The following is a 24159-nucleotide window of genomic DNA, read 5'->3' as shown; positions in this document are numbered from 1 at the left end:
CCTCGTGGTATGGTAGAATGGGGCGGTCCCGAAACCGATCATCACCTTGCGCCAACACCGACGCGAGCACAGCAATACCTGTGAAGTGATAACCGAGTCACTACACTGCTGAGATATTACACATTTGGTTTATTCACGGCCAAACTTTAAACAATACTAGAATGCCAAACTGGTAATCGTTGCGAGTCACAACGATATCTAAACTCATGTCGTCCCCATCACTGAGGTTGAGCCAATGGCCAAGTCGTTGACGTCTTGGCATACGAGTAACTACACTCTCACCATTTATTACACTTCCGCATTGAACCTGTCCTATTTCGCTGAAACACAAGCTAAAAGGAGGTCTCAACTTTCATTTTTTAATTCAAACAATAGAGTTTTGGCAGTTGGCACACCCACACAGAAATCGGTAATGACTCCGCTAACTCTCAGAGGTCTGAGTCATCTAAATCAGACCGTTTCACGCCAAGAACTGCCTCGTCACGCTTCTCTGTCTTGCGATAATGATGACAAAAGCTTGTGAAAAGATTGTGACACAGATGGTACGGCGGCACCCCATGCTTGCGCCAGACGTCTGTGCAGATTTCCGTTCCGCGCTGCGCAGAGGTATCTAGTGCCTGACTGACTCAGATCTGACGCATGTCCCACTACCACTCATTGGAGCAGGGATGGGCAGGAAATGTGCAGGGTCCGTGGAGTGAGTTATTACGAGTAAAGTAGAGGTGGTCGTGTTCGTGGGAAGTTGATCGTTATTTGCGTGACCCTCCGGTGAGTACGCTAAATCTGCAATAGGTGACCGGTGATGTGTATTTGGATGGTGTATGCAGATGGTGTATTTAGCAGTGGAGCTAATTTAGCAGCGCAGTATGTACGAAGGCTGTGCTGCTGTGCAGAATGGGAGACTGGAACAATAGGCTGGTGTATACCACGGGTGATTACAAAAGGTAACACCAGCGGCTACATTACGTAGCAAACGCATTTGACTTGAGATAGTGTAACAGACAGATAATACATGCATACCATGTATTCATAAACTGCACTTGCAGTGCACCCTCAACGTATCTTACGGTGAAGACTTAAGACTGGGGCACAACGAAAAAGTAGCAGGAGACTACAATACCTGGTGAATGCATAATAACAGCGACTACATTTTGCGGGCGTGCTCGTAATAGAGGCGCGAAGTATGGAACGAAGGGGAGAGTTGTTGCGGGACACCAACACATATTCCTATTGAAATCAGCGTCCAGCAGTGACGTAAAGTTGATTTGTCACTTCGAAATCCGATGAGTCATGCTACCGACATATTGCATTAGTCTGTATAAGTCTGGTGTTGTATTAGTCTGGTGTTGTCTGGTATTGTATTGCATTAGTCTGGTGTTATGCTCCAGCCACCTTTTGCAGTCTTTAGTGGTGTATATCAGCCACTTATCGCATTCGCCGGTGTTATGTATGTACCACTCACCTATTGCAGTACCTATCTGGTGTGTTATTTACCAATTACTCATTGCAGTGCCTGGTGTTACATACTAGCCACCAATGACGATCTCTGGTGTTATTTACCAACTTATCGTTGCAGTCCCTGGTGTTACCTTACAGCAATTTATTGCAGTCTCTGGTGTTGTGTACCAGTCACCTATTGCAGTCTCCGGTGTTATATAGCAATTACTTATTGCAGTTTCAGGTGCTATATACCAACCACCTGCTGCAGTCTCTGGTATTATCTAGCATCCACCTTTTGCAGTCTCTGGTGTTATACAGGGTGGGGCAGCATAATCGGGAATGCTTTTTGGGCTCTGGTCATGAGTAGGCATGGCATTATTTTGATAAATTATATCATGGCAATGAAGCGCCCAAAAGTTGTGCATCATCTGACAGGACTACATCCATGAGCATGCAACTTCCTGGAAAAGAGCAGCAAAATAGTTCGACGGTGCTCCAAGTGCTTTGCGCGCGCCCATAGACACTAATGTTTAACGAGTAAAACAAGAACATTTTGTTTAAAACAATGCCATTCCACGTAAAGGTTGCTGGACAGGTCAACGTGTTATCACGGACGATAAGGATTGTGTGGGGATACTTAGGACAAAAAGTTAACGTAATCGTCGTAAAATAACTCTTAGCAGAGGACATACAAGATGACTCACTTGAATATAAGGAAGAAGCTCTTGAGCATATTAAAAAGAAACAATGTTCAAAACTTCAACGACCAAAAATCTTATCACCGACTGGAATACGATAAAAAAGAATGGCATGCCATATGGGGGATTGTATCGAGAATATTGCAGCGGTCATGCAAAGTAAACATCCTGTTGAGGTGATGGACCTATGGGTGGTCTTCAAGGGAGGTGCACGTGGTGCACCCTACTTCATCGAGCCCAGATAAAATGAGCACCTCTGGTAAATACATCCGCACTCTGGCAGACTCATGTGGAGCCGTCGGAACAGAGGATCACTGACGGTCCAGATCACGTCTTACGAGGACTCTGTCCGTGCTGGTACTGCAGTGAGGACGACATGTTATTGTGTAGGGCACCTCCACCTGAGATGAACCAAAAACTTCTGGTCCTTCAACTCCGCCGATTTAAATCCGACCAAATTCTTTACATGGAGCGTTTTTTGGTAGAAGGTTAATGAACAACTTATCATCAGTAAAGACGGTCTTCAGAGCAAGGTACGAAGCTGATGGGCGATCATGGACAAGCAGGAGGTTGCACGTGCATGCGCGTGCTTTTGGACCCGCCTTGAGAAGGTCATCGACGCGAAGGGCGGTCAAATAGGATGAGGGATAGGTAAAAGGTGACCGATTGATGGGATGTTGTTAAAATAGTGCTTGGAGCTATATTTTTAAATTAATGACCAAATAATCCCGTTTGATATTTATTCCCGATTATGCTGCCCCACCCTGTACACCAATTCATTGCAGTCTCTAGTGTTTCACTGGCGGATCCAGGGGGGGGCCACCGGGGCCATGGCCCCCCCCAAAAGCCTGAAAGGGGGGGCCAACATATCTTTTGGCCCCCCCCCAAAACGCTTGGAGAAAAATTAATGTGAGAAGGTTGCGTAGTAGATACCTACTAGAATCAGCAGCGTGATTCAATAGCGTAGAGAAAGTCAGGGGCGCGGGAACTACTTTCAGACTGGGGGAGCACACCATAATAGAGATCAACCTAGGGTCCCCCCAAATCTAGTTTTCTCACCGGTTTTAGGCCACTTATTTTTCATCCCTTGGCTTTTTCAACAAAAAAAAAGAAACAGTTGCAAAAAAGGACGGTATTCCGTCTGAAAGTTGTGGGGGCACCGCCCCCACTGGCGGATCCAGGGGGGCCACCGGGGCCATGGCCCCCCAAAAGCCTGAAAGAGGGGGCCAACATATCTTTTGGCCCCCCAAAACGCTTGAAGAAAAATTAATGTGAGAAGGTTGCGTAGTAGATACCATAATCAGCAGCGTGATTCAATAGCGTAGAGAAAGTCAGGGGCGCGGGAACTACTTTCAGACTGGGGGAGCACACCATAATAGAGATCAACCTAGGGTCCCCCCAAATCTAGTTTTCTCACCGGTTTTAGGCCACTTATTTTTCATCCCTTGGCTTTTTCAACAACAAAAAAAAAGAAAACAATTGCAAAAAAGGACGGTATTCCGTTTGAAAGTTGTGGGGGCACTGCCCCCACTGGCGGATTCAAGGGGGCCACCGGGGCCATGGGCCCAAAAAGCCTGAAAGAGGGGGCCAACAATCTTTTGGCCCCCCAAAACGCTCGAAGAAAAATTAATGTGAGAAGGTTGTGTAGTAGATACTTACTAGAATCAGCAGCGTGATTCAATAGCGTAGAGAAACCCAGGGGCGCGGGAACTACTTTTAGACGGGGGGGGGAGGTCACACCATGATAGAGATCAACCTAGGATCCCCCAAATATAGTTTTGTCGCCGGTTTTAGGCCACTTATTTTTCATCCCTTGGCTTTTTCAACAAAAAAAGAAAACATTTGCAAAAAGGAGCGGTATTCTGTCTGAAAGTTGTGGGGGCACCGCCCGCACGGCCCCAGAGTTGGGGGGGGTGGGGGCAAGCTGCCACCACTGCCCCCTCCCCCCGGTTCCCGCGCCTATGGAGAAACTACCGGGTTTACTAGCTTCCTTCATAAAGTGTCGTCATGTCTTATCGTCACCCGAGAAGGTCTTATTGCATAAATATCGATTGAGCTGTCAAGTTAACAAACTTGCTGTGGCAGCCTCACCTGACATGACCCGGTAACTTTTCATTCACGGAATATGCGCAATAAATTTTTTAGGAAAACTCCCTGAGTTTTCGTTGAAAAAAAAAACTTGTTTTGTTTCGTAATTGTACAAGAAGCATATGAGGGACCTTTTTGTCCCTTCCTGCGAAACGGTAAAAGACTTATTTCGGTCACAGCTCAGGCCAATCTCTAAGGGTCAGTCGGGTCACTTATTTCTTAAAAGGGTCCTTACGGCATCCAAGGACCAATTCCGGCTTTTGAGTGCGCCACATCAGCATTTGATGCTACGACAGATGTCGAAATCTGAATATATGTTACAGGCCGTATGAAAATTCGGTCCGTTTGCAAACGGCCTGGCCCAGTCAGGCCATATGAAACTACCTGAAAACACCGGCCGTTTGCAAACTATGACCTGAAATATCAGACCGTTTGAAAACGACCTAGTTAGTTTCGGCACGGAATATATAGTCTACGACACGTCTACGACACGTCACTACGTCTGTCGTAGACTATATATTCCGTGGTTTCGGCCTAGCGGATCCAGGGGTCATGCCCCCAAGCCTGAAAGGGGAACAACATATATTTTTTGTCCCCAAAAACACTTAAGAAAAATGAATGTGAGAAGGGCGTAGTAGGTAGAGAGAAAATACCGTATCATTAAAAATCTGTGAGCTTGATAAAAGTGTTGGTCTTGTCTTCACCCAAGAAGTTCTTATTGCACACTTTAACCATGGATGAAAGAACCTTCATCCCCTGGTTCTCCTTCATCCATGCTTTAACTCTCGATCGACGTGTGAAGTTATCGTGTAAGGTATCATGAAGCCGATCGCGACGAAACTTTAGTACCCTCATGGTGACAAAGTCTGAAAATTTCATGACCCTGACCCAAGTGAACTTTGACTTGTGGCCTATTTCTCGAGACTATCCGTGCGTTCGGAGAGCATGGAATATTCACCGTCCCCGGGAATATTCCCCGTGCCGCGTTCGGAGGCGTATCTCTCTGAACGGCTAATCTCCGGAAATATTCCGCGCGCATGGAATATTCAACGGATTCCACATGGAATGTGCCTCTCCGAACGCACCATATGTTTGGCCATGTTGGAGGCCATGTTTGGCCGGAATAGCGATTCGGCGTATGTCGGCTCACATTATCCGCGCTTTCATAGTCTTTTCGTGGTTTAAAACGCTCAAACATGTGATATGATGTTGCTCCCACGCATTAGGGCGGATGCCAATGTCACCTTACGGTCAAGTCAGGTCATTGACCTTTGATGACCTCGGTGCACTTTTCCGAGTTTAACATGTTTCTAGGATAGTTTCGTTTAGCTGATTTTGAATTTAGCATTTTGCAGCCATTTGAACATTTACGAAGTAGTTTTGATGCCTTCGTATCATGTTACGTAGCTGCCAGTGGTAGTGGACACCTGCTATACGGACGCCCATAAGTACCCCTACTGGTTGATCTGACCTGACCTGCCCCGACATGGTCTAAACGCATGAAGACATTATCTATGATCCAAACTAACATGAAATTTGTGATCAGCACAAAAAAAAACGTATTACAGCCTTACTTTAGGAGGTTCTGACAGGTCCTGATTTTTCCGTCTTTTGGGTCTGTGACCTGACCTGGGCGGTGTTTCACGGCACGCTGCCAGCCGCTGCCAGCGCTGATGGCACTTTTGGTTTCAATGGAGACATCAACAAGCCTATACCCACAACACTACCGAAGGCTGACCTTAGCTCGCGGAATGCGCTGTCAGCGGCTGTCAGCACGACCGTGAAACACCGCCCTGGAAGGTCAACCAATGACCAAGGACCTTAAAATCGGGTATCATCGGCTTCGTCTCGTCACTCACGGGCAACACGACTGTTTTTTTTTCCGCGAGCTCTAGCTTAATCAGGGGCCGAACGGCAGGGGGTCCAACCGACACCTCCCAGCCCGCGAAGGCTGCGCCACGCACCGACCCGGAGCGGGCTAATTGGTCGACAAAAGCAATTTGAAGTGTTTTCAAAGTAACATTTAGGCTCGGGTTGGGTGGGCTACCATTTCTATATTTTTTTATTTTTAGTTTTAAAAAAATATCGTTTCAGGGCTGTGACGAAAAAATAAGTGGCCTAAATCCGATGAGAAAACAGGATTTGGGGGTACCCTAGGTTTGGTTACTTGCAGGAGTTGGCCCCCCCCAAAACGCAAGTCTGGATCCGCCAGTGTAGTGTTTTATACCAGCTACCTATTGCAGTCTCCAGAGCTATACATATACCAACCACTTATGTATTGTTGTCTTTAGTGTGATATACCAACTACATATTGCAGCTCTTAGTGCTATATACCAGCCACCTATTGCAGTCTCTAGAGTTATGTACCATCCAGCTGTTACAGTCGTTGATGTTACATATCAGCCACTTATTGCAGTCTCTGTGACTGTCCTTGGCGCTCAAAGTGACTGCAATAAGTGGCTACTGATAATGCAATGTATCCGCCACCTGTTGCAGTCTTTGATGTTACATACCAGCCACTTATTGCAGTCTCTGGTGCTAGACACCAGTTACTCATTGGAGTCTTAAGTGTTATATACCAGCCACCTAGCCAGTTGGACCCTGTTCCTGCCTCTCTTCTTACAGCGCGTGTGAGCGAACAGCGACAATGCCGTCTCCGTGGCGAGTGGTGGACTGAGTCCGTGTTTTCTCCAACCATCGGCCGGTTACCCAACATGATCAGAAACCCACCAATGAGTGGTTAGGTTATACCACGCCTGACTTGTCACTCCCATGCCCACAGGTATGTCAGATCCAACACTACCCTGCTGGAACCAATGCTCGAATTATCAGACTTTTTAGCATAGTGTCCAATCCTGTCTTTCCTTTCCTTTCAGTCGCGAAGTAGGGGAAGCAGGGGTAACACCGCCACTGTGGGAAACACCGCCACCCCATCTGGCGGCGAAAGTATGAAATGTGAAGTGTAAAGATCCGTTATTTCCTATTGACCGCACGCAGGCAAGCGTCTTCTGATTTGTGTTCCGGTGTTTCAGTGTAATCGAAGCTCAATGTGGGCATTTAAAGAAAAATGCACATTCTCTTATAAAAATTCGATGAGTTGGGAGCACTTTTGAATGTCTTTAAGTATAGACTCATTTTGATTTACTTGATTACATCGAAAAATAACTGATCGGCTTTGTCCAGTAAGATAAGTTTGCTTGAACCGTGTAGTACATTCTTACCGCTGGCGATTTTTGCTTGTGATCACTTATTGGGGAACACCGCCACCCCGTGGCGGTGTTACCCCAATTGAGGTTGCGGTGTTTCCTGTTTGTAGCGTGATAAGTGATGAAACTCCAAAGACACGCTTTATTTATGTTCGTAGATGTTCCTAAATCGGGAATAAGCAGCTTATTTGATTTTTTACTTTATATTTTTCATGCATCCCGACCAAGCACTTGCCAGCTGTATAAAACTGGCAAACAGCTGATGAACCTATACCTATTTAGGTGTCCATTACCGATTATTTGCGAAAATTACCACTTACCGACAGGAAACTCATCGCACACGATCTCTGAACAATTAAAAGCTTTCGTAGGAATTGGTTGGGTTAACATCAACACCGGTGGCGGGGTTACCCACACAATTTGTAGGCAGCAAATATGCAAGGTATTTTTAAAAGTCGTGATACATGAAAACCTTTTAGGAGCATGCAAAATAAGTACCTAAAACACGTGAGAAAATGTTTAAATATTGTAACCAAAACAATAACTACCAAGAGACTTCACACATATTCTCTCATTTTGGCGAAAAGCTTAGGGGGGCGGTGTTACCCCCGCTTCCCCTACAACCCTATCTTTTCAGTCTTGGTTGTCTCTCTGTGTTTCTGGCGAGGTCTTTTTCCTCGCGGTCAGCGGCCAATACACTGTACTCTCCGGCCGAGGACGGTGGTCAGTTTCACCGCGGGGAAGATCACGACACTTTCTGTCGGTAAACAGGCTGTCCGAGCATCCCAGTGCACCGATACCTACCGATGCATAAAAGAATGACAGACAGCCGACAGCGGCACACATTGACCCGCGTGTCTATGACATTATTGTCCCGACGCCATCTGGTTTGCAGAAACATGCGAAAGTACATACATGAATGATGTATGAAACATTAGAAAGAAAGTGCAGAGTCGAGTCGGGAAAAATGTTTCCAAATATTCACATAATTCCGTTCTGTGCACTGTGCAGTATGCACTGCAGTGCGCACCAAGCGAATCGTATGAATACCTATTGTTCACAATGCATGTTTTGCATGTTTTTTTTGTAGTAGTGGACACTATGGAGTCCAGCTATTCGTTTTTTATATGAAGCACTATGTGTGTCTATGTAAACGCTAACAAGTAAAACATTTGTTTAGCCTGTGGGAATGTGAAATTGTCAAAGTTACATCGAATTAAAAAGTGTGAGTGTATCCGCCAGTATGGTTTCGTTCAGGCAGTACATGGGTGCGAAATTGACTTGGATTGCTGACGGTTCTGAGGCCTGTTTCACTAAAAACTTGCGATTACAAGTGTTTGAACTTTACAATTCATAAGTATTTTTGCAAACTACATAGCATAGGCGCGGGAGCCGGGGGGGCAGTAGGGGCAGCTTGCCCCCCCAACTCTGGGGCCGTGGGGGCGGTGCCCCCACAGCTTTGAGACGTAATACCACACTTTTTTTTGCAAATGTTTTCTTTTTTTGTTGAAAAAGCCGAGGGGTGAAAAATAAGTGGCCTAAAACTGGTGAGAAAACTAGATTTGGGGGTACCCTAGGTTGATCTCTATTATGGTGTGCCCCCCCAGTCGGAAAGTAGTTCCCGCGCCCCTGCTACATAGGTATGTAAAATCGGATTTCACTAAACTTCATCACCAGCGGCACCTCCGATAAAAAGAGTTTGCAAAAAAAACTTGTAAACAGTAAAAATGTTTTTAAAGGGACCCTCCCACCTTAACATTAGTTTTGAGTTGAGATAGCCAAGTTTGCGGCCAGGCTCAGAAACCACCATTTATCCTGGTCGCAACCCCCGCAGCTTTATGGTGTTCAAGAAATTTCTTCCCTTTACTTGCAGGGTGGGACCAGCGTGGTCCCTATCTCTTAACCATTACGGGAATCTGATGACGTCATCAGGCTTTCGAACGTCAGTTAAATGTTTGACTAAAACGTTTTGTAGCACGCGGTGGTATATGCTGCTTTGAGCGCAACAAATGCCGCACTTTCAAATAAAGTCGCTAGGAACAGCGGAGATCCCAAAAAGTAAACAACAGTAAAAGTCTAATATCTTTAAAACCGGTGAATATTTTTCAATGAAATTTAGTAGATATTCGTTTTTGCTCTTTCTGAACCGAGCGACATCACTTTCATGCCAATTCATTAACTTTTTTGAAGGTGGGAGGGTCCCTTTAATCAAGAACTACAACATGTTACAGATATTGCTTCTTTTTATCAAATTATGTCTAGTATTCATGTCAAAAAATGCATGAATAAATTATAAATAATGATGCTGTTTCTAATTGGTATAAATGATAGTTCACAATATCTTATCATTGAAAGAAAATAACACGCAAAACTTTTGACAGCAGAAGACTGTTGAATGCAATTATGGCGCGCGAATGACAAAACATGACGATATTTATTTATTGCTCGTAGCTGGTTCGTAGGGATTGTGCTAAGTAAAAAGAACATATAATGACTCAGCATATCATATTTGTTTTAAATAATTGATTGCTTTGCATCATTGCACAAAAAGTAATAAAATTCCGAACGTAAGAGCCACTGGAATTTCGGGTTTGTAAGTACAACGTTTTCTTTCAAGTTTTTGGTCTTCGTGAAACAGAAAGTTTGCAATTTCGATGTTTCTTACAAACTTTTTTCTTGTAAAAAGTTGGTAAAATTTAAACTCAAAATTCATGCTCGGAGGTTTCGTGAAATCCAAATTTCAAATGTTGGTAAATATTTCTTTTAAACTCAAGTTTTTTCTTTGTAATTACACACTTTATTTGTTAGTGAAACAGGCCTCAGTTCAAACTTTCCAGCTTTATTTCTTGGATGCCCGTCTAGTAATATGTTCTGTGTTCTGTACGTAAGCCTCTCCGTCACCCCTTTTCAAAGATGACACTTCTAGCACTGCGGCTCTGACAATGACAATTTGATTCGATTCAGCATCACGAGACAATGCAGCTTTGAAAATTCGATTCAGCATCACGAGAAATTACGTTAAATTCGCCACTATCGAGAAATGGGAGCCGATTTCCACCATCTCCACGGGCACCAGGTGCGTGGGATTATCCAGTGTGGCGTGTCCATCTCGCGGATCTCCCGACACTCAGATCCGGTCCGTCCGGAGAGGCGTGGCCGGTGGCAGGTGCCCAACGGCGAGACGGCACCGCCGCCGGCGCCGACAGCGACCCAGATGGGTACTGGGCCGAGCAACCGGCGTCCGGCGCGGCGGGGTCACACATGGCGGTCAGGCCGGCCACATGCACCTGAAGAGATCTGTACACCGGAGTGTGAGTTTATCTGATAGTTATTCGCTGCCTGCTTCCAAGATCTTCCGTGAGTTCCGTCTACATAGCCCAATTACCCGAGCATCCGCCATACACTGATTTAACGTCGCCAGCCTTCATGTACTGATTTAACCTTATATAACACGCCATGCAGTGACCAAGCTCAGCATGCTAGTTATGAGTTATATTTTTCTTCTCTGAGTCTTTCCCTGTATTCATTCAGTGTTATTCAAGCGGCGCGCCTTTACAGCTCTCAGTCACGTCAGATGACAGCTCAAACTATTTCCCCTGGGAATAACTTTCCAGTTTCCGCACCGTCACTAGACAGTATGCATGTGCCACGACTTTGTATACAAAATTGCGGCTTAGATCAGTGGAGGGTGACATAGGGCGACCTATTCGCGACTGACACTGACCTTTTACCCGACGCACTCAACTGCGACAAAACCACGACTGACACAAATACGGTGCAGGTCAGGGAGCAAAGGCGATGGTATGCAGCGAGGTATGTGTATGCTCGTATACTACCAGTGCCCTTGGAACAGTACAGCCAGCATCGCTTAACTATAATTCAACTGTGACCGTAATTGAGAGCAACATGGGGACTCGTAATGGCGGGGACCGATCCCCAAGGCCAAATGAGCCAACTGCGCCAATTGTGCTGCGATTTCGCGAGCCGCTGTGAGCGCCGTCCTCAGAGGCTGGCGTCGGTCTCGGGGAGCTGGCGGGCGTTAAAACGGCGCGTGACCGGCCGCGGCCGGCGGCCCGTGACCGCAGTACGCAGTGAGAGCGAAAGTGGCGTCGGTCGGCCTGCTCCCGTTCGCCGTCGGCCGTCGGCCGGTGACCGCGGCACCGCAGGAGACTGACCGCGGCCGGCCGGCGCGGCTGGCGGCGCCGCCAGCTTTCGCCACCGACACCCTCAGTGGAACCGAGACCGACAGAGGAGACGCAGACTGACCACCCGTACAACTGACCACTGGACTGACCACCGCGACCAGACCCAAGCTGCTGCTGGGTAGAACGACCATCGGGCTAGCAGAACAACCATTTGACTAAGTGGCGAAGAAGACAGAGAACTTGGCTGAGAGACTGACCACCTGACCGACAGACTGACCACCAGACGCTGACAAACTGGCCAAGGACCTCTTCATTTTCACACCAAACTAATTCAAATTACAGCATAATCCCCCGGACCAGTATGCTACTCAAGCTGCTTTTACTGTCTTGAACAGCAAACTGCCTAGCTGTGAATACAGAGCTTTTCAAACCACCAACAATGACAGCCACCATGGGTCGACAAGCGCCTCGATTGGTGCATAGTCATCCCCGAGATCCAATTGAAGTACTGCAAGCCACGGCGATGAACAAGTAGGCCATGTATTGACCAGCGGACGGCGAGTGAACCCGGCGATTTCTCAGCCCGATAAATGGGCTGGTGGTGCATTTCCCAGATTGAAAACTTTTCGCGCCTCTCGGTACGAAGTGAGTTCAAACTGATGTAGAGCTACTCAGTCCAAAATATAATTCCGTTTCACATTATTTCCATTTCTGAGCTAGCACATCAGCGAAATGTGGGATCAATTTAAATCGTTGCCTAAAAGTTACAATGCTGACCGTTACGGAGAGGAAGAAGGATATCGACCGACAAATTATACGATTGCCTGCTGTCTTGAGCGTTTTCCCCGATGGAAAGGTCAAAGTTGTGACCTTTACCGAGTGCACCAACCTAAACCAAACGTTAGCTAAAGCCTAAAATTAGATGCTTGACAATACGACAGACCAGAACCAAACATTGCTCAATAAACGTTTCCCCAGATACGTATTTAGGAAGCAAATGCCTATTGCAAAGGGCTTTGTATGACAAAGAATAAATTTCGATGACAGATCATATTCAATTCAGTGTCTGATTTTATTCGTGATACATTTTAATCTGATCATCTCGGATGATTTAAATGTCCTTAAGCAGCGTGACGAGATGTCCAACGATGCAAAGTCGGAGCCTCTGCGTGCCGCCGGCGCCGCCCTTCACCCGGGACCTGACGCCGGGGGTGGACCAGCTGAGGGTCCGTCGGAACCGGCGCCGGCGGGGCCGGCCGCGCAGCCGGGCCGTGAAATGGCTGGCACGACGAGTCACACTAATCTGACCGTTAACGACTGGGCAAGGCAAGGTCACGCTGAGGGCGGGCCCGGCGAAAAACACCATCACGTGCACGGGGGCAGCTACCGTGACCAAATTTCCGGTATCAAGAAAATGAAACAATGATTCGAGCATGTTCTGGAGAGGCAATGTCGGAAAGATCCGGTCTCCACATATCCAGCCCGACCATGCAGTGTTGGAAAGGTCAGATTCCCACACCTTTGCAGCCCAGCCAGACGGTACAGGAAGGGTCAAATTTCCGAATCTACCCCGTCAAACTAACGGGATACGTGGATTCACGCATCCTGTCAAAGCGTGTCGTGATGGCAGAGTCGAGCCTCCGACTGCCGGCGCTTGTCCTGTTGGAGCCTCTTGTGCCAACTGCTACACAACACAACACGTGGGTATGGGAACCGGGACAGGGCCAGATGGCACAACTGCCCTGCGCACTGGCGTGTGTGGAACGACAACATTTTATGTTTCCTAACAGCGTGTAGTAAACCGTTCGTAGGAGGTGCATTATCTGTTATGAATAGCCCGTTCATCAATACGTTTAGCAGTAACGTTTATTTAATTGAATTTTTAATTATTCCAATTTTCAGTTAATAAGCCAAATTGATCATTGAATATCTAAGAGAGCTTGACCAGTTGCTTGCTTAAAATTAGGTGGTAATTTTGACACCTTCCAAATACTCTGTCATTTGATTCATTTAAGCCGTGAATGCGCACATGGTGACGGGCTATTGGGTTGGTAAATTGGTTAATGTTTTCTCACACAGTATGCACTATACTCCCAGCGACTGTGTCAAAACTAGAAGCTACACGCACTTGTCATCTTGGTATATCATGCACGCATGCAATATTTATTCATTTTTGCTCAGTACTCACCGATAGCATGGCTCAAAAGCCGCCCTGGGCCTGCCATTATTGGTCCCACCGAACGGAGCCACCTGCAGGGACATCAATGGACTGTCAACAAACAGCGTAAAAACCTAACGCAGGTAAACGGCATGCAACGCATGCTGAGCAATGGCGCCAACACGTACGTGTGCATAATGCATATGTAGGTACCTACAACTGATGGTGTGAAGTATCCGCACGTCGATGTCCATTCTGCGTCAGAGAACGCAGTGACCTCGAGGACCTCGAGTTACGGATCGGGGTGAGGCCAGAATTCGTCTAAATACGAAACTAGATTCCTTGAATAGCTCTGCGGCAAAGCCTTTCTGCTCCATTGCTGAGTATGTAGGTCAGTCCTCAATCGAGCCGCCCCTACATCTAGAACGGGCTGGATGACAGAAACATCCATGCGGGCAAACAATGTGCCACGCTCAGCACCATTCGCACCTTCTCTGCCTACGCTTCCTGTAGACCTCAATCGCTCGCATCAGTGCGTTTGGCCATCCGATTCCTATTCTGTGACTGAGCCTGTTTCCAGATCGGTGTGTGACAGTCACCGGTCACAATACCTGCACCGTGTCATTCATGTCATCCGCTCTCGGTCGAGCATGGAGCTGGCCCACTGACCTGTGCCTGATGGGGAGTGAGAAACGGAGAGATAGAGAGAGAGAGAGAGAGAGAGAGAGAGAGAGAGAGGGAGGGAGGGAGAAGGAGAGCGAGACGGAAGATAGATACCTTAAAGGGACCCTCCCATCTTCAAAAAAGGTAATGAATTGGCATGAAAGTGATGTTGCTCGGTTAAGAAAGAACAAAAACGAATATCTACCAAATATCACCGAAAAATATTCACCGGTTTTCAAGATATTAGACTTTTACTTTTGTTTACTTTTTGGGACCTCCGCTGTAACTAGCGACTTCATTTTGGAAGTGCGGCGTTTGCGGTAGATGTTGCGCGCACGGGTGGAGAATGTTTGAAAAAGTTACCCCGGCCGGCGACCGAAAGTCAGAAAGACAATGATGTTCAAATATTTGCTAACGGTTATCAACTAACCCCTATTCTGTGGCATAGAATAATGGATGTCTGCCGTTTGTACGTTTTTAGGGAAAACTGCTGCACGCAGGTGCGGAAGATTTCGCAATTGTAACAACAATTTTGCAACACGCCTTAAAATTTCGGACGCATGTCACCTAGTGCTAGGTCAGGTCATCAGGTCAATTTGCTGGATGATCGTGCTAAAAATGTCATCATGCACTTTGCAAAATTTATTCCGTGGACGTTGCAACCTTCCCACACGAAACAAAATGTCAAATTTGACCGTTTTGACCCTCTTATTGATTTGAGCTCGCACCTGAAATATTATTCGCGACCGAGCCTTAAACGAGTAATCGAATGTTTTGTTTGCAGTGTTTAAGCTCCGTTATGTTCATGAACTGTGAGAAAAGTTGTCGGAGAACGCTAAAATCAGGGAAATTTGGCTTTTGATTATCTATGGTGATTTTATTATTGAGCTTGCCTAAAACATGACCAGATTTCTCTGATCACGTTTGTCGCTCTTTCAAACGTCGTTCCGCTTCTCGCCTCGTAGCCCAGTAGCCGAGTTAGAAGGAGCGTGAAAAGCCCACCTCTCGACTCAACGTGTTACGATAAGGCCACCACCCTGGCGCGGGTTAAGTTGGGGAGCCTTGAGCCCCAGCAGCTCGTCCTTCTATCTCACTGATATTACCCTCGTCCTGTCTTGTGATGTTATTACAGTGCCATCTTACGATAACGACCCTTAAATATGATTTACTTCTGTTTGATGAAACATGTCGGGCTCCGCGATGAAGACTTAAAACATAGAAGCTCCAAAATGAAAATAAAGTAAATTTTCAAGAACTTTTCAAGGTAGATAAGAATAATTAGAGACGCTTTTATAGATGGCAGTTTTTTCGTTTGGAGACAGCTTTTAGGATTTACAAAAGTGGAAAAAGTTACCCCGGCCGCGCCGGGGTCAGCTGAAAGTTACCCCGGCCACGGCCGGGGTGGCCGGGGCAGGTTCTCCACCCATGGTTGCGCGCCAATAGCATATACCACCACTGCTTCACAAAGATGTTAGTATTACGTTTTAAAATCGTTAGATCACCGCTGACGTCACAAATTCTAAGGGGGCATTCCAATGCATTCGCCCCTTAGAATCCGAAAACTGCAAGTTTGAAATTCCCGGGCATATCTCCGAATTAAAGCATTTTTCGATGTTGTGAGTGCCCAAACCGGTATTTGCAGGCCATGGCCACCAATTGGCTATCTCAACTCAAAACTAATGTTAAGGTGGGATGGTCACTTTAAGGCCGCTGCTGTCTTATTTGCTGGGATCAATTTTATATAAGAACGTTTCATGAGCCCTCTTTTATCACGAGAGATCGAAAAATTTGGCGCGTGGGATGATTTTATGCATTGCATTTTTTTAATTAAAGGAAAGTTGGAAGCAAGGCCATATATAGTGTTGGAAGTACTATTAATGAAGCCTTCTCAATACCTTTTCTGAGCCGTCTACCACTTTCCACTAAATTGTTTAGGTTTCGAGATATTCGTTTCAAATTCCTATAACTGTTCAAAGCGTGCAAAGACTTGGCCGTCGTCCGTACGCTAATTTATTACCTCGAGCCCCACTGGGGTCCCGGATTTCCTCCATGTAGTTCTGTTTGAGTGTGTGCAGGAGAGGGGAGGGGAGAGAAGTGCACATTTCCTTATATTGCTCGGCGCCTGGGCTATATATCAAAAAGCGGTACGCTTTGGAATGTTGTAAAAAAATAAAGGAAGGATCACTATCATGTTTTGCAAAGAAGCGTGCTGACGAAAATACAACGAACAACATCGACCAATACGTGCATTAGAATCTGCATTAGAATATCTGCGAATTAATGTGATTGTTTCGGTATCTTGTCACTTACATATACCCTCACCTGGCACGGTGCGTGGTCCGATGATCGGTGACCGATGCAGTGATGCTGACGGGTCTCCCGCTGTGTCCGACTGAGCTCCTGCTGACGCTGTATCCGCAGCGAACCTGACCCGCCCGGCTCCCGACACCGACTGCCGTGGTCTCTCCCCGCCTCGCTCCCATCGACGGTCAGAGCACGACGGCCGGCGGAGAAAGCTGCACGGCCCCGCCCTGCTGACCGGCCGACACACCAGCTCCTCGGGCTACTCCGAGGACACATGAGCCCTGCTGAAACACACCAGCTACTCGCGGGGTCTCCGCTACATGTAACCACTCCGAGGACCAATAGAGCTAGCCCTGCTGAAACACACCAGCCTCTCGGACTCTCCACTGTATGTAACTACTCCGAAGACCGATAGAGCCCTGCTGACCGATCAACACCAGCTCCTCGGGGTCTCCGCTAACTCCGAGGACTATACTCCGTGCTACTGAGCTCCAGGGTCCCGCTGCGACCTCGGACACGCTTCCTTTTCCAAGTCCCCGCTGTCGGACACGCTTCCTTTTCCAAGTCCCCGCTGTCGGACACGCTTCCTTTTCCAAGTCCCCGCTGTCGGACACGCTTCCTTTTCCAAGACCCCGCTGTACTACAGGTCCCGCCGTGGTTTAGGACCCCGCTGTACTACAGGGGTCCCGCCGTGGTTTAGGACCCCGCTGTGCTGCGGTCTGCGGGGTCCTGCCGTTTCTTCTTTGACGAACAATGCCAATCCACACTGTTTACATCATGTAACGTCACTTTTTCACCCTTCAATACTCGGAGGAGCCGCAGTTTTCTTCTACATACATATAGGTACCGTGAACCGTCATTCGTCCCGCAAACCGGCTGATAGACGCCAGCTTTTTTCTTTAGTCAGTTGTTTCTTAATGTCACCTAAGTGATCTCGGTGTCGGTCACCCTTGAAGGTTGGAGTTTTTGACAATTGCAGTCATCCTTTGACTAAAAAGGGTACCTAGGTACCACCTTGCAACACCCACAGTAGGTGCTCCAGTGCCTTCGCTCTCCCTACGAAAATACCGCTTTAATCGCGAATCGCAACGAAAGTAGCCTCATTCGGCTCGCCACATGATATTTCATCGACTGTTTCAAATAAGATGCTGCTGCCTGCTCGCCCCCTCGTCGGCCAAGGGGGGGGGGTCCTACCCACCCCTCATTGTTTTTTTTTTTTCCGCTAGCTCTTGGAACACGCCGGGGACAGAGAGCTGAAACTCGGCATATCTGACCTTTGCTGCAACCGGATCTTGTGACAACACTAACTGCATTTTCAGGTCAAGTCAGGTCAGTGATCTATGACGTCATAAGTGAACTTCTGCACAGTGCACGGTCCTAAAATGCCGCAACTTCGCAATGCTCTCAATGCCAGACGAGCTGTCACATAGAGATGAAACTTCCAGGACCTAGTATCCTCGAGAGGTCTCACAAGTTCTATATCTCGGATTTTTCCTAAAGGTCACATGCGGTCAGGTCCATCACGGGGAAACATGGAAGCGAAATGGTTACTTTGGCGCTGGGAATTTAAACCTAGCTCAAACACATGAATCGTGGTTTCATGCACTCCTTGCAATGTCCAGCGTTTTACTTTTGCATCAAAAGTGAACTTTTGTAGACCTTGCGTGATGTCATTTATGACGTCTCTAGGGTCACAGGAGTTCTTCAATAACTTCCTATCAAATTGAGCTAGTGAGTCGGGAAAGCCATCAATAGACTCAGGAAGGTCTTCCAAATCGAATGCTACAAAGATGACCTCCTTCGACCAACTTCGTGACCTGAGTGGCTCAAGATTGCTCTGACCTACTTGACCTTGAACTGAGGTCAACACCTTAAGTATAAAGTTGACCTCAACTAAACAAAACGCATACCATTCGACACACCTGAACATGGCGAACACGATGATGCCAAAATCTCGGCTCTGCGACAATTGTTTGCAAAGTTATTCACACTGAACTCTGTAATGGTTGTTCACCAACCCGGCGCATTATTTGATGCGACCCGTATATTTAGCAGTGAAATAGAGCTCTTCTTTCTTTTATCCTTGATCCTTGCTCTCGTATTGTGACAATTATTGCGTGGCTGCTACAGTTGTTTATGGAAGGGTAAGGTAATTGTTGTTGTATTGAAAATATTTTTAGGCAGTATTTGTTGATATTTTATCAGTTTTAGGTGATTCGAAATCATATTATTGTTCTTAAAAGGTATGTTCAGTAATTGGGGTGGAATGGGTGATATTGAATACCCTTGATTGCTTTTGGGATGCTTTAGATTTAACTGGTGCTGGTGCCGTTCCGTCTTGAGGTGCAAGTCATACCTCAGTCGGGGAAACTATGGTAAAATCTGCTATTTTTAGCAGTCTGCTATTTTTAGCAGAAATCTGCTAAAAATGGGTACGCATGTGACGTCATCGTACCCAAATATAGCAGATTTGGGTACGGCCCCATACAAAAGCAGATCTGCACCCTAATCGAAGCAAATGCGCATCAAATGCCTGGCAGATTCATGATGAGAAAAGTGCTGAGAGTGATCTATGCTATTTTTGTTCAGATCCGACTATTTTCAAATTCATTATTTGAAAATAGTCGGATCTGAACAAAAATATCAGAGGACATTCTAAGCACTATTCTAATCATGAATCTGCCAGGCATTTGATGCGCATTTGCTTCAATTAGGGTGCAGATCTGCTTTTGTATGGGGCCGTACCCAAATCTGCTATATTTGGGTACGATGACGTCACATGCGTACCCATTTTTAGCAGATTTCTGCTAAAAATAGCAGACTGCTAAAAATAGCAGATTTTACCATAGTTTCCCCGACTGACCTAGTGCTAGGTACTAAACCGGATATTTTTTTGAAAATGCAGTTTCTGTTTTAATCCTGATTGGTACAGGCTTGCTTGTTTGCATTTTAGGCTTGGAGCTGGTTGGTATGAAATGACAAATGTTGCATATCTGTTAGGTATCCTCTATTGTAAGACTTATCAAATGCAATGATCAGATGTGCTGTTATTTTGAGTGAACCACCAAGTCTAGAGTAGAATAGCAGAAATTGTGGAAGCGTAACAAATGCTAAAGTAACTGACACTGGGTAGTAGGATGCCATGCACAAGTCAGTTGGAAGTTACGGGTGCCTTTGTGATGGGCAGGGCTCATTCTGGCCTGCTTGTTTGATGCCTCAAACGGCATCTTACTGGTTTGATTAATATTTGATGACCAATTGCTATTGTTCTGTAATAAATATTTATATTGCAGCATGCAGGAAACTTAGGTGGTTCACTGTATAATCTTAAATTGTATGATGTATACATATTGCATAGGTACCTACATCCCTATTCCCTAAGTAATTGGGTAAATGTCAAGATTAAGTCCTAAGCAGATTTCATGGATGTTTTGTTTAATATTCTTACATTATTTGACATCCTGAATCCAAAAATGATACTTAAATGTCTCACAACTAAAAGAAAAACATAATCAAACCTGACCTAATCTTACCCATTTACCTATAACCTACCAACCTACTACCTACAAACCTACAACCTAACCTAACCTAACCTAAAACATAAAATTTTTGCTGTTACATATTTGTATCAACAGCATCACAATTGTAGTTAGGACCTAAACTTGACATATACCAGTAATTGCACAGTTCAAGTTGGTAAATAGTGAAAAGCATTCATCTTTCATAGGTAGGTATGTTAGTAGAAATTTATAATGTTCGATTTTCCGGTTCTAGGTCATGGTCAGGATTGGGCAAAATTAATCTGAATTGTGTTTGCACTGCACGGGGTGGGACATTTTCACAAAAATGTATCTTTTTTCTTGAATTAGTGATAGGACAGAACAGACTATGAACTAGGTACTTTTAACCTACTTTATGCATTTTATTGCAAAATATGTCAATGTAAGAATTAAGGTAAATGTTTTTCATGGGACTAGGTATAGTTCATGTTTATCCATTGTGCATCTGAAGTCAGGCAAATATTTCTGGTGATAGGGTTTAAAGTTAAGCCTATTGAATTAAGGATTCATGTCTGCTGCGTGCCTTTCCACAGACCGGCTGGTGCCACAATGGATGAGTTTATCCAGGAGCCGACACTGTTTGACGAGGTGCTGCGCTATGGACTGTATGCCGGCGCAGTGTTCCAGCTGGTGTGCATCGCTGCAGTCATCTTCTCCCCTTCAGACGCCGACCACAAGGTTTGTACACTGTACAGGAACGGGAGGGTGCCACTAAGCCCAGCACAATGACACGAAATGTTCACAGGTTTTATCCCATGTTAAATGAAGGTAGAGTATCAAATGGATGATCCTGCACTTCTTATGCTTAGATAATGAACATGAGCACTAAGCGTTCCGAGATCGAGACAGATAAGCCATCCCTGCCAACTATTTTTCCCAATTTAACTAGGAGGGTATCCGACTGCTAAGCCAGCTGTTGTGTCTTGTGTATTGTGTAATTATTATGAACAATTTCCCTTCTGTGTTGCAGACTTCTGAGAGTAGCGACGACGACACCTCGGACCAGGGTAGCCCGCACTCGTCGGCGGCTCACCGCAGTCAGCACCGCCGCCGGCTCGAGAAGAAGAAACGGCGCTAATTAGCGCTTTCAGATCGCAAAGCTCCGTACGCGCCGGCCATCAGCGCGCTGAAGGCCACTTTTTCTGGCCTCTGGGCGGTATCTGATCTGTGGAGATGCTGTGCTAATCTGTCCGACATGCTGTCCGTCGCAAGAGCTGGAGGCTCAAATATGGTGGGTCGGGCTTGTCATTTTATATAGGTTGTCAAATGATGCGGCAAAGCCCTTTTATTGCTTTATTCCTTTCACTGCCGAGCTCGTTATGGCAGCTTATCAGATCTCACTTATCTTTATTCATTTTTATACTGTTTGACATGCCCTGCCTTCATCTGCAGTAAACGTGCACAAAATAGGACTTTGTGATTTCGACAGGATTAGAATATGCTTTTGCTATTGTGCTTGCTTCATGATGCCGATGACTTTGGAGAACCTGTCGGTTTGGCAACCATGAAGTAGCTAGTTTGGATCATTCTTATTTGCTTTGGAATCCTATGGGCCATCCGTCCAGCTGAAGCCTTAGTTGCCTTAGCCTTAGTTGCTCTCCAAGAGTTGAACATCTTTCTTTTGAACACTTTTACATGATTTTATATTGACCTCCGGTCTAAATCATGACTTTACTGAATAATTATGTCCATATTTGTTTTTGGAATCCGATGTTACACTGTGATGTCATGAAAATATACATGCATTATTTATTCAGACATTGCAGGCACAATATCAACGCGCTATCAGCTGCCCAGTTATTTGTTTTTTCAATGCCTTACATAACCATAAAGTGATTATCAGTGACATATTTACATATAAGCATCACACCAGAGGGTATTCTGGCTTCTGTTTCTAGTTGGCGGGTTTCTGGCAGACAAACCTGTTCTCAGCGAAACAGTCGTCGTGGATCAGAAACTGCTGCTTGGGAATGTAGAGCTCTGTGTTCATAGCCACGCAGTCCTTGCCGGACTGCCAGGGGTCCAAGTACGGCTCCACCAGGTCGATGTCGTCCGTGCTGGAACCATCCTGCCAGACATACGTGGTGTTCTGGTTCTGTAGTCCGGTCCAGAAGGTGTTGTTTCCGACTCGCAGCACCAGAAATGTGATGAGCATGTCGTCGTGAATGGAGAGCAGATCGGCCTCCTCCTGGTGGCAGGCGGACATGGCCTCTGTCCAGTATCCTTGCTGCTCCGAGAACAGGTAGCACGTGTCCTCCGACTGCTCCCAGCCGGCCGGGCACGGCTCGGCGGGCGGTGGCGCTGTGGTGGTTGGCGCCGGCGCTGGGGCCGTGCGACACACGAACGCCGCGCTCTGGTCGGCATCCGCCAGGTGGAACTCGCCGTCATCCGCCGACAGGTACCCCACCGTGCCGTTGCCGGGGACGATGAACTGCTTCAGCTGTTCGTCAAACTCCGAGCCGTCTGACCAGCTGTAGCCGACCACGGGCACGGAGATCAGCCCAGTCCAGACGTTCTGGCCGCCGCCCCGCACTTGGAACGAGAGTGCATAGAAGGTGATCAGGTCGGGCACCGAGGCGAGGCTGGCCTGCTGATTGGCGCACGCCTGCGCGGCGCCGTCCCAGGTGAAGTTGCCGGCGTCCGGGTCGCTGCTGCTCAGATAGTAGCAGCTTCCATCCCCGGTGACCACATCTAGCCAGCCGGGCCCCTGCGGACACGGAAGGGGTTCCTCGGTTGTCGGCTGGGGCGTTGTTTGGGGCTCCTCGGTTGTCGGCTGGGGTGTTGTTCGGGGCTCTTCAGTTGTCGGTTCGGGCGTTGTTTGAGGTTCCTCGGTTGTCGGTTGGGGCGTTGTTTGGGGCTCCTCGGTTGTCGGCTGGAGCGTTGTTTGGGGTTCCTCGGTTGTCGGCTGGAGCGTTGTTTGGGATTCCTCGGTTGTGGGCTGGGGCTTTGGTGGGGGCCCTTCGGTTGTCGGCTGGGGCGTTGTTTGGGGCTCCTCGGTTGTCGGCTGGGGTGTTGTTCGGGGCTCTTCAGTTGTCGGCTGGAGCGTTGTTTGAGGTTCCTCGGTTGTCGGTTGGAGCGTTGTTTGGGGCTCCTCGGTTGTCGGCTGGAGCGTTGTTTGAGGTTCCGCGGTTGTCGGCTGGAGCGTTGTTTGGGGTTCCTCGGTTGTCGGCTGGGGCGTTGTTTGGGGCTCTTCGGTTGTCGGCTGGGGCGTTGTTTGGGGCTCCTCGGTTGTCGGCTGGGGCGTTGTTCGGGGTTCCACGGTTGTCGGTTCGGGCGTTGGTTCTGGTGTAGTCGGATCGGGTTTTGTCGTCGTCGGCTCCGTCGTGGAAGGCTGCACTGTCGTGGGATCCAACGGAGCCTGACAGACCACCCCATACTTATAGTAGTTGGGCTCGGCGTTCATAAGCGCGGCTGATGACCGCTCGTACAGGCCCCTGCTGACCACGGACGCGGGCAGGTGGGGGTAGCCGCTGTACCAGTGGATGTCGCCGGCGGGCAGTGGGCTGCCGTCCGACCAAGCCCAGCCCTGCGAGCCGTAACTGTGGTCTGCCCAGTACATCTCAGCAGAGCCGAACCCCTTCAGGAACTCGGCGTTCTCAGTGATGGGCCTAGCGAGAAATGCTGTCGGCTTCTGGCTTCTGCAGAAGGCGAGACCCTGATCCCAATAGACGCGGTTGTTGTTGAAGTATACTGGTACTGGCCATGGCTCTTCCACTCAGCGACAGCGTATCCTGGAACGGATGAGATCGGGCTTACACAGATGAAGCGGAGAGGGTGGCGCACAACTTACCACTCAGCAGTGACCTTACGCCCTCTCGAGCACCAACTTTTCACATGCGCTCTACGAAATGGAACAGCTTCACTTTTCCCCGATCATAAACCATACCATACTCAAAT

General features: G+C 47.3%; 2 protein-coding genes and 1 long non-coding RNA gene across 5 annotated transcripts; 1 reads left to right on the top strand and 2 right to left on the bottom strand.

The window, feature by feature from the left end:
* Positions 1 to 16882, bottom strand: LOC122373845. Its single transcript, XR_006255118.1, has 3 exons — positions 16721 to 16882; positions 13766 to 13827; positions 1 to 78 (listed from the first exon to the last, which is right to left on the bottom strand). It is a non-coding gene; the product is annotated as an uncharacterized LOC122373845 (long non-coding RNA).
* Positions 16883 to 18746: 1864 nt separating this feature from the next.
* LOC122373852 (protein anon-73B1-like) lies at positions 18747 to 22020 on the top strand. 3 transcript variants are annotated; one of them, XM_043352239.1, is made up of 3 exons: positions 18747 to 18846; positions 20796 to 20940; positions 21233 to 22020. In XM_043352239.1, the coding sequence occupies exons 1-3, from the start codon at positions 18839 to 18841 to the stop codon at positions 21338 to 21340; spliced, it is 261 nt and encodes an 86-aa protein (XP_043208174.1). In that variant the 5' UTR covers positions 18747 to 18838; the 3' UTR covers positions 21341 to 22020. The 3 variants fall into 3 exon arrangements, with proteins under 3 accessions (XP_043208174.1, XP_043208175.1, XP_043208176.1); XM_043352240.1 differs by having other exon boundaries at positions 18835 to 18945; XM_043352241.1 differs by lacking the exon at positions 18747 to 18846 and adding an exon at positions 19685 to 19702.
* On the bottom strand, positions 21998 to 23945 carry LOC122373851 (lymphocyte antigen 75-like). Its single transcript, XM_043352238.1, has 2 exons — positions 23222 to 23945; positions 21998 to 22990 (listed from the first exon to the last, which is right to left on the bottom strand). Exons 1-2 carry the CDS (start codon positions 23819 to 23821, stop codon positions 22157 to 22159), a joined length of 1434 nt encoding a protein of 477 aa, XP_043208173.1. The 5' UTR covers positions 23822 to 23945; the 3' UTR covers positions 21998 to 22156.
* Positions 23946 to 24159: the final 214 nt, after the last annotated feature.

The sequence above is a fragment of the Amphibalanus amphitrite genome, unplaced genomic scaffold (assembly GCF_019059575.1).
Source record: "Amphibalanus amphitrite isolate SeventyFive unplaced genomic scaffold, NRLGWU_Aamphi_draft 001561F_arrow, whole genome shotgun sequence".
NCBI classification, from domain to species: Eukaryota; Metazoa; Arthropoda; class Thecostraca; order Balanomorpha; family Balanidae; genus Amphibalanus; species Amphibalanus amphitrite.
The sequence above is the reverse complement of the archived record's forward strand: the minus strand, read 5'-3'. Positions and strand labels throughout refer to the sequence as shown.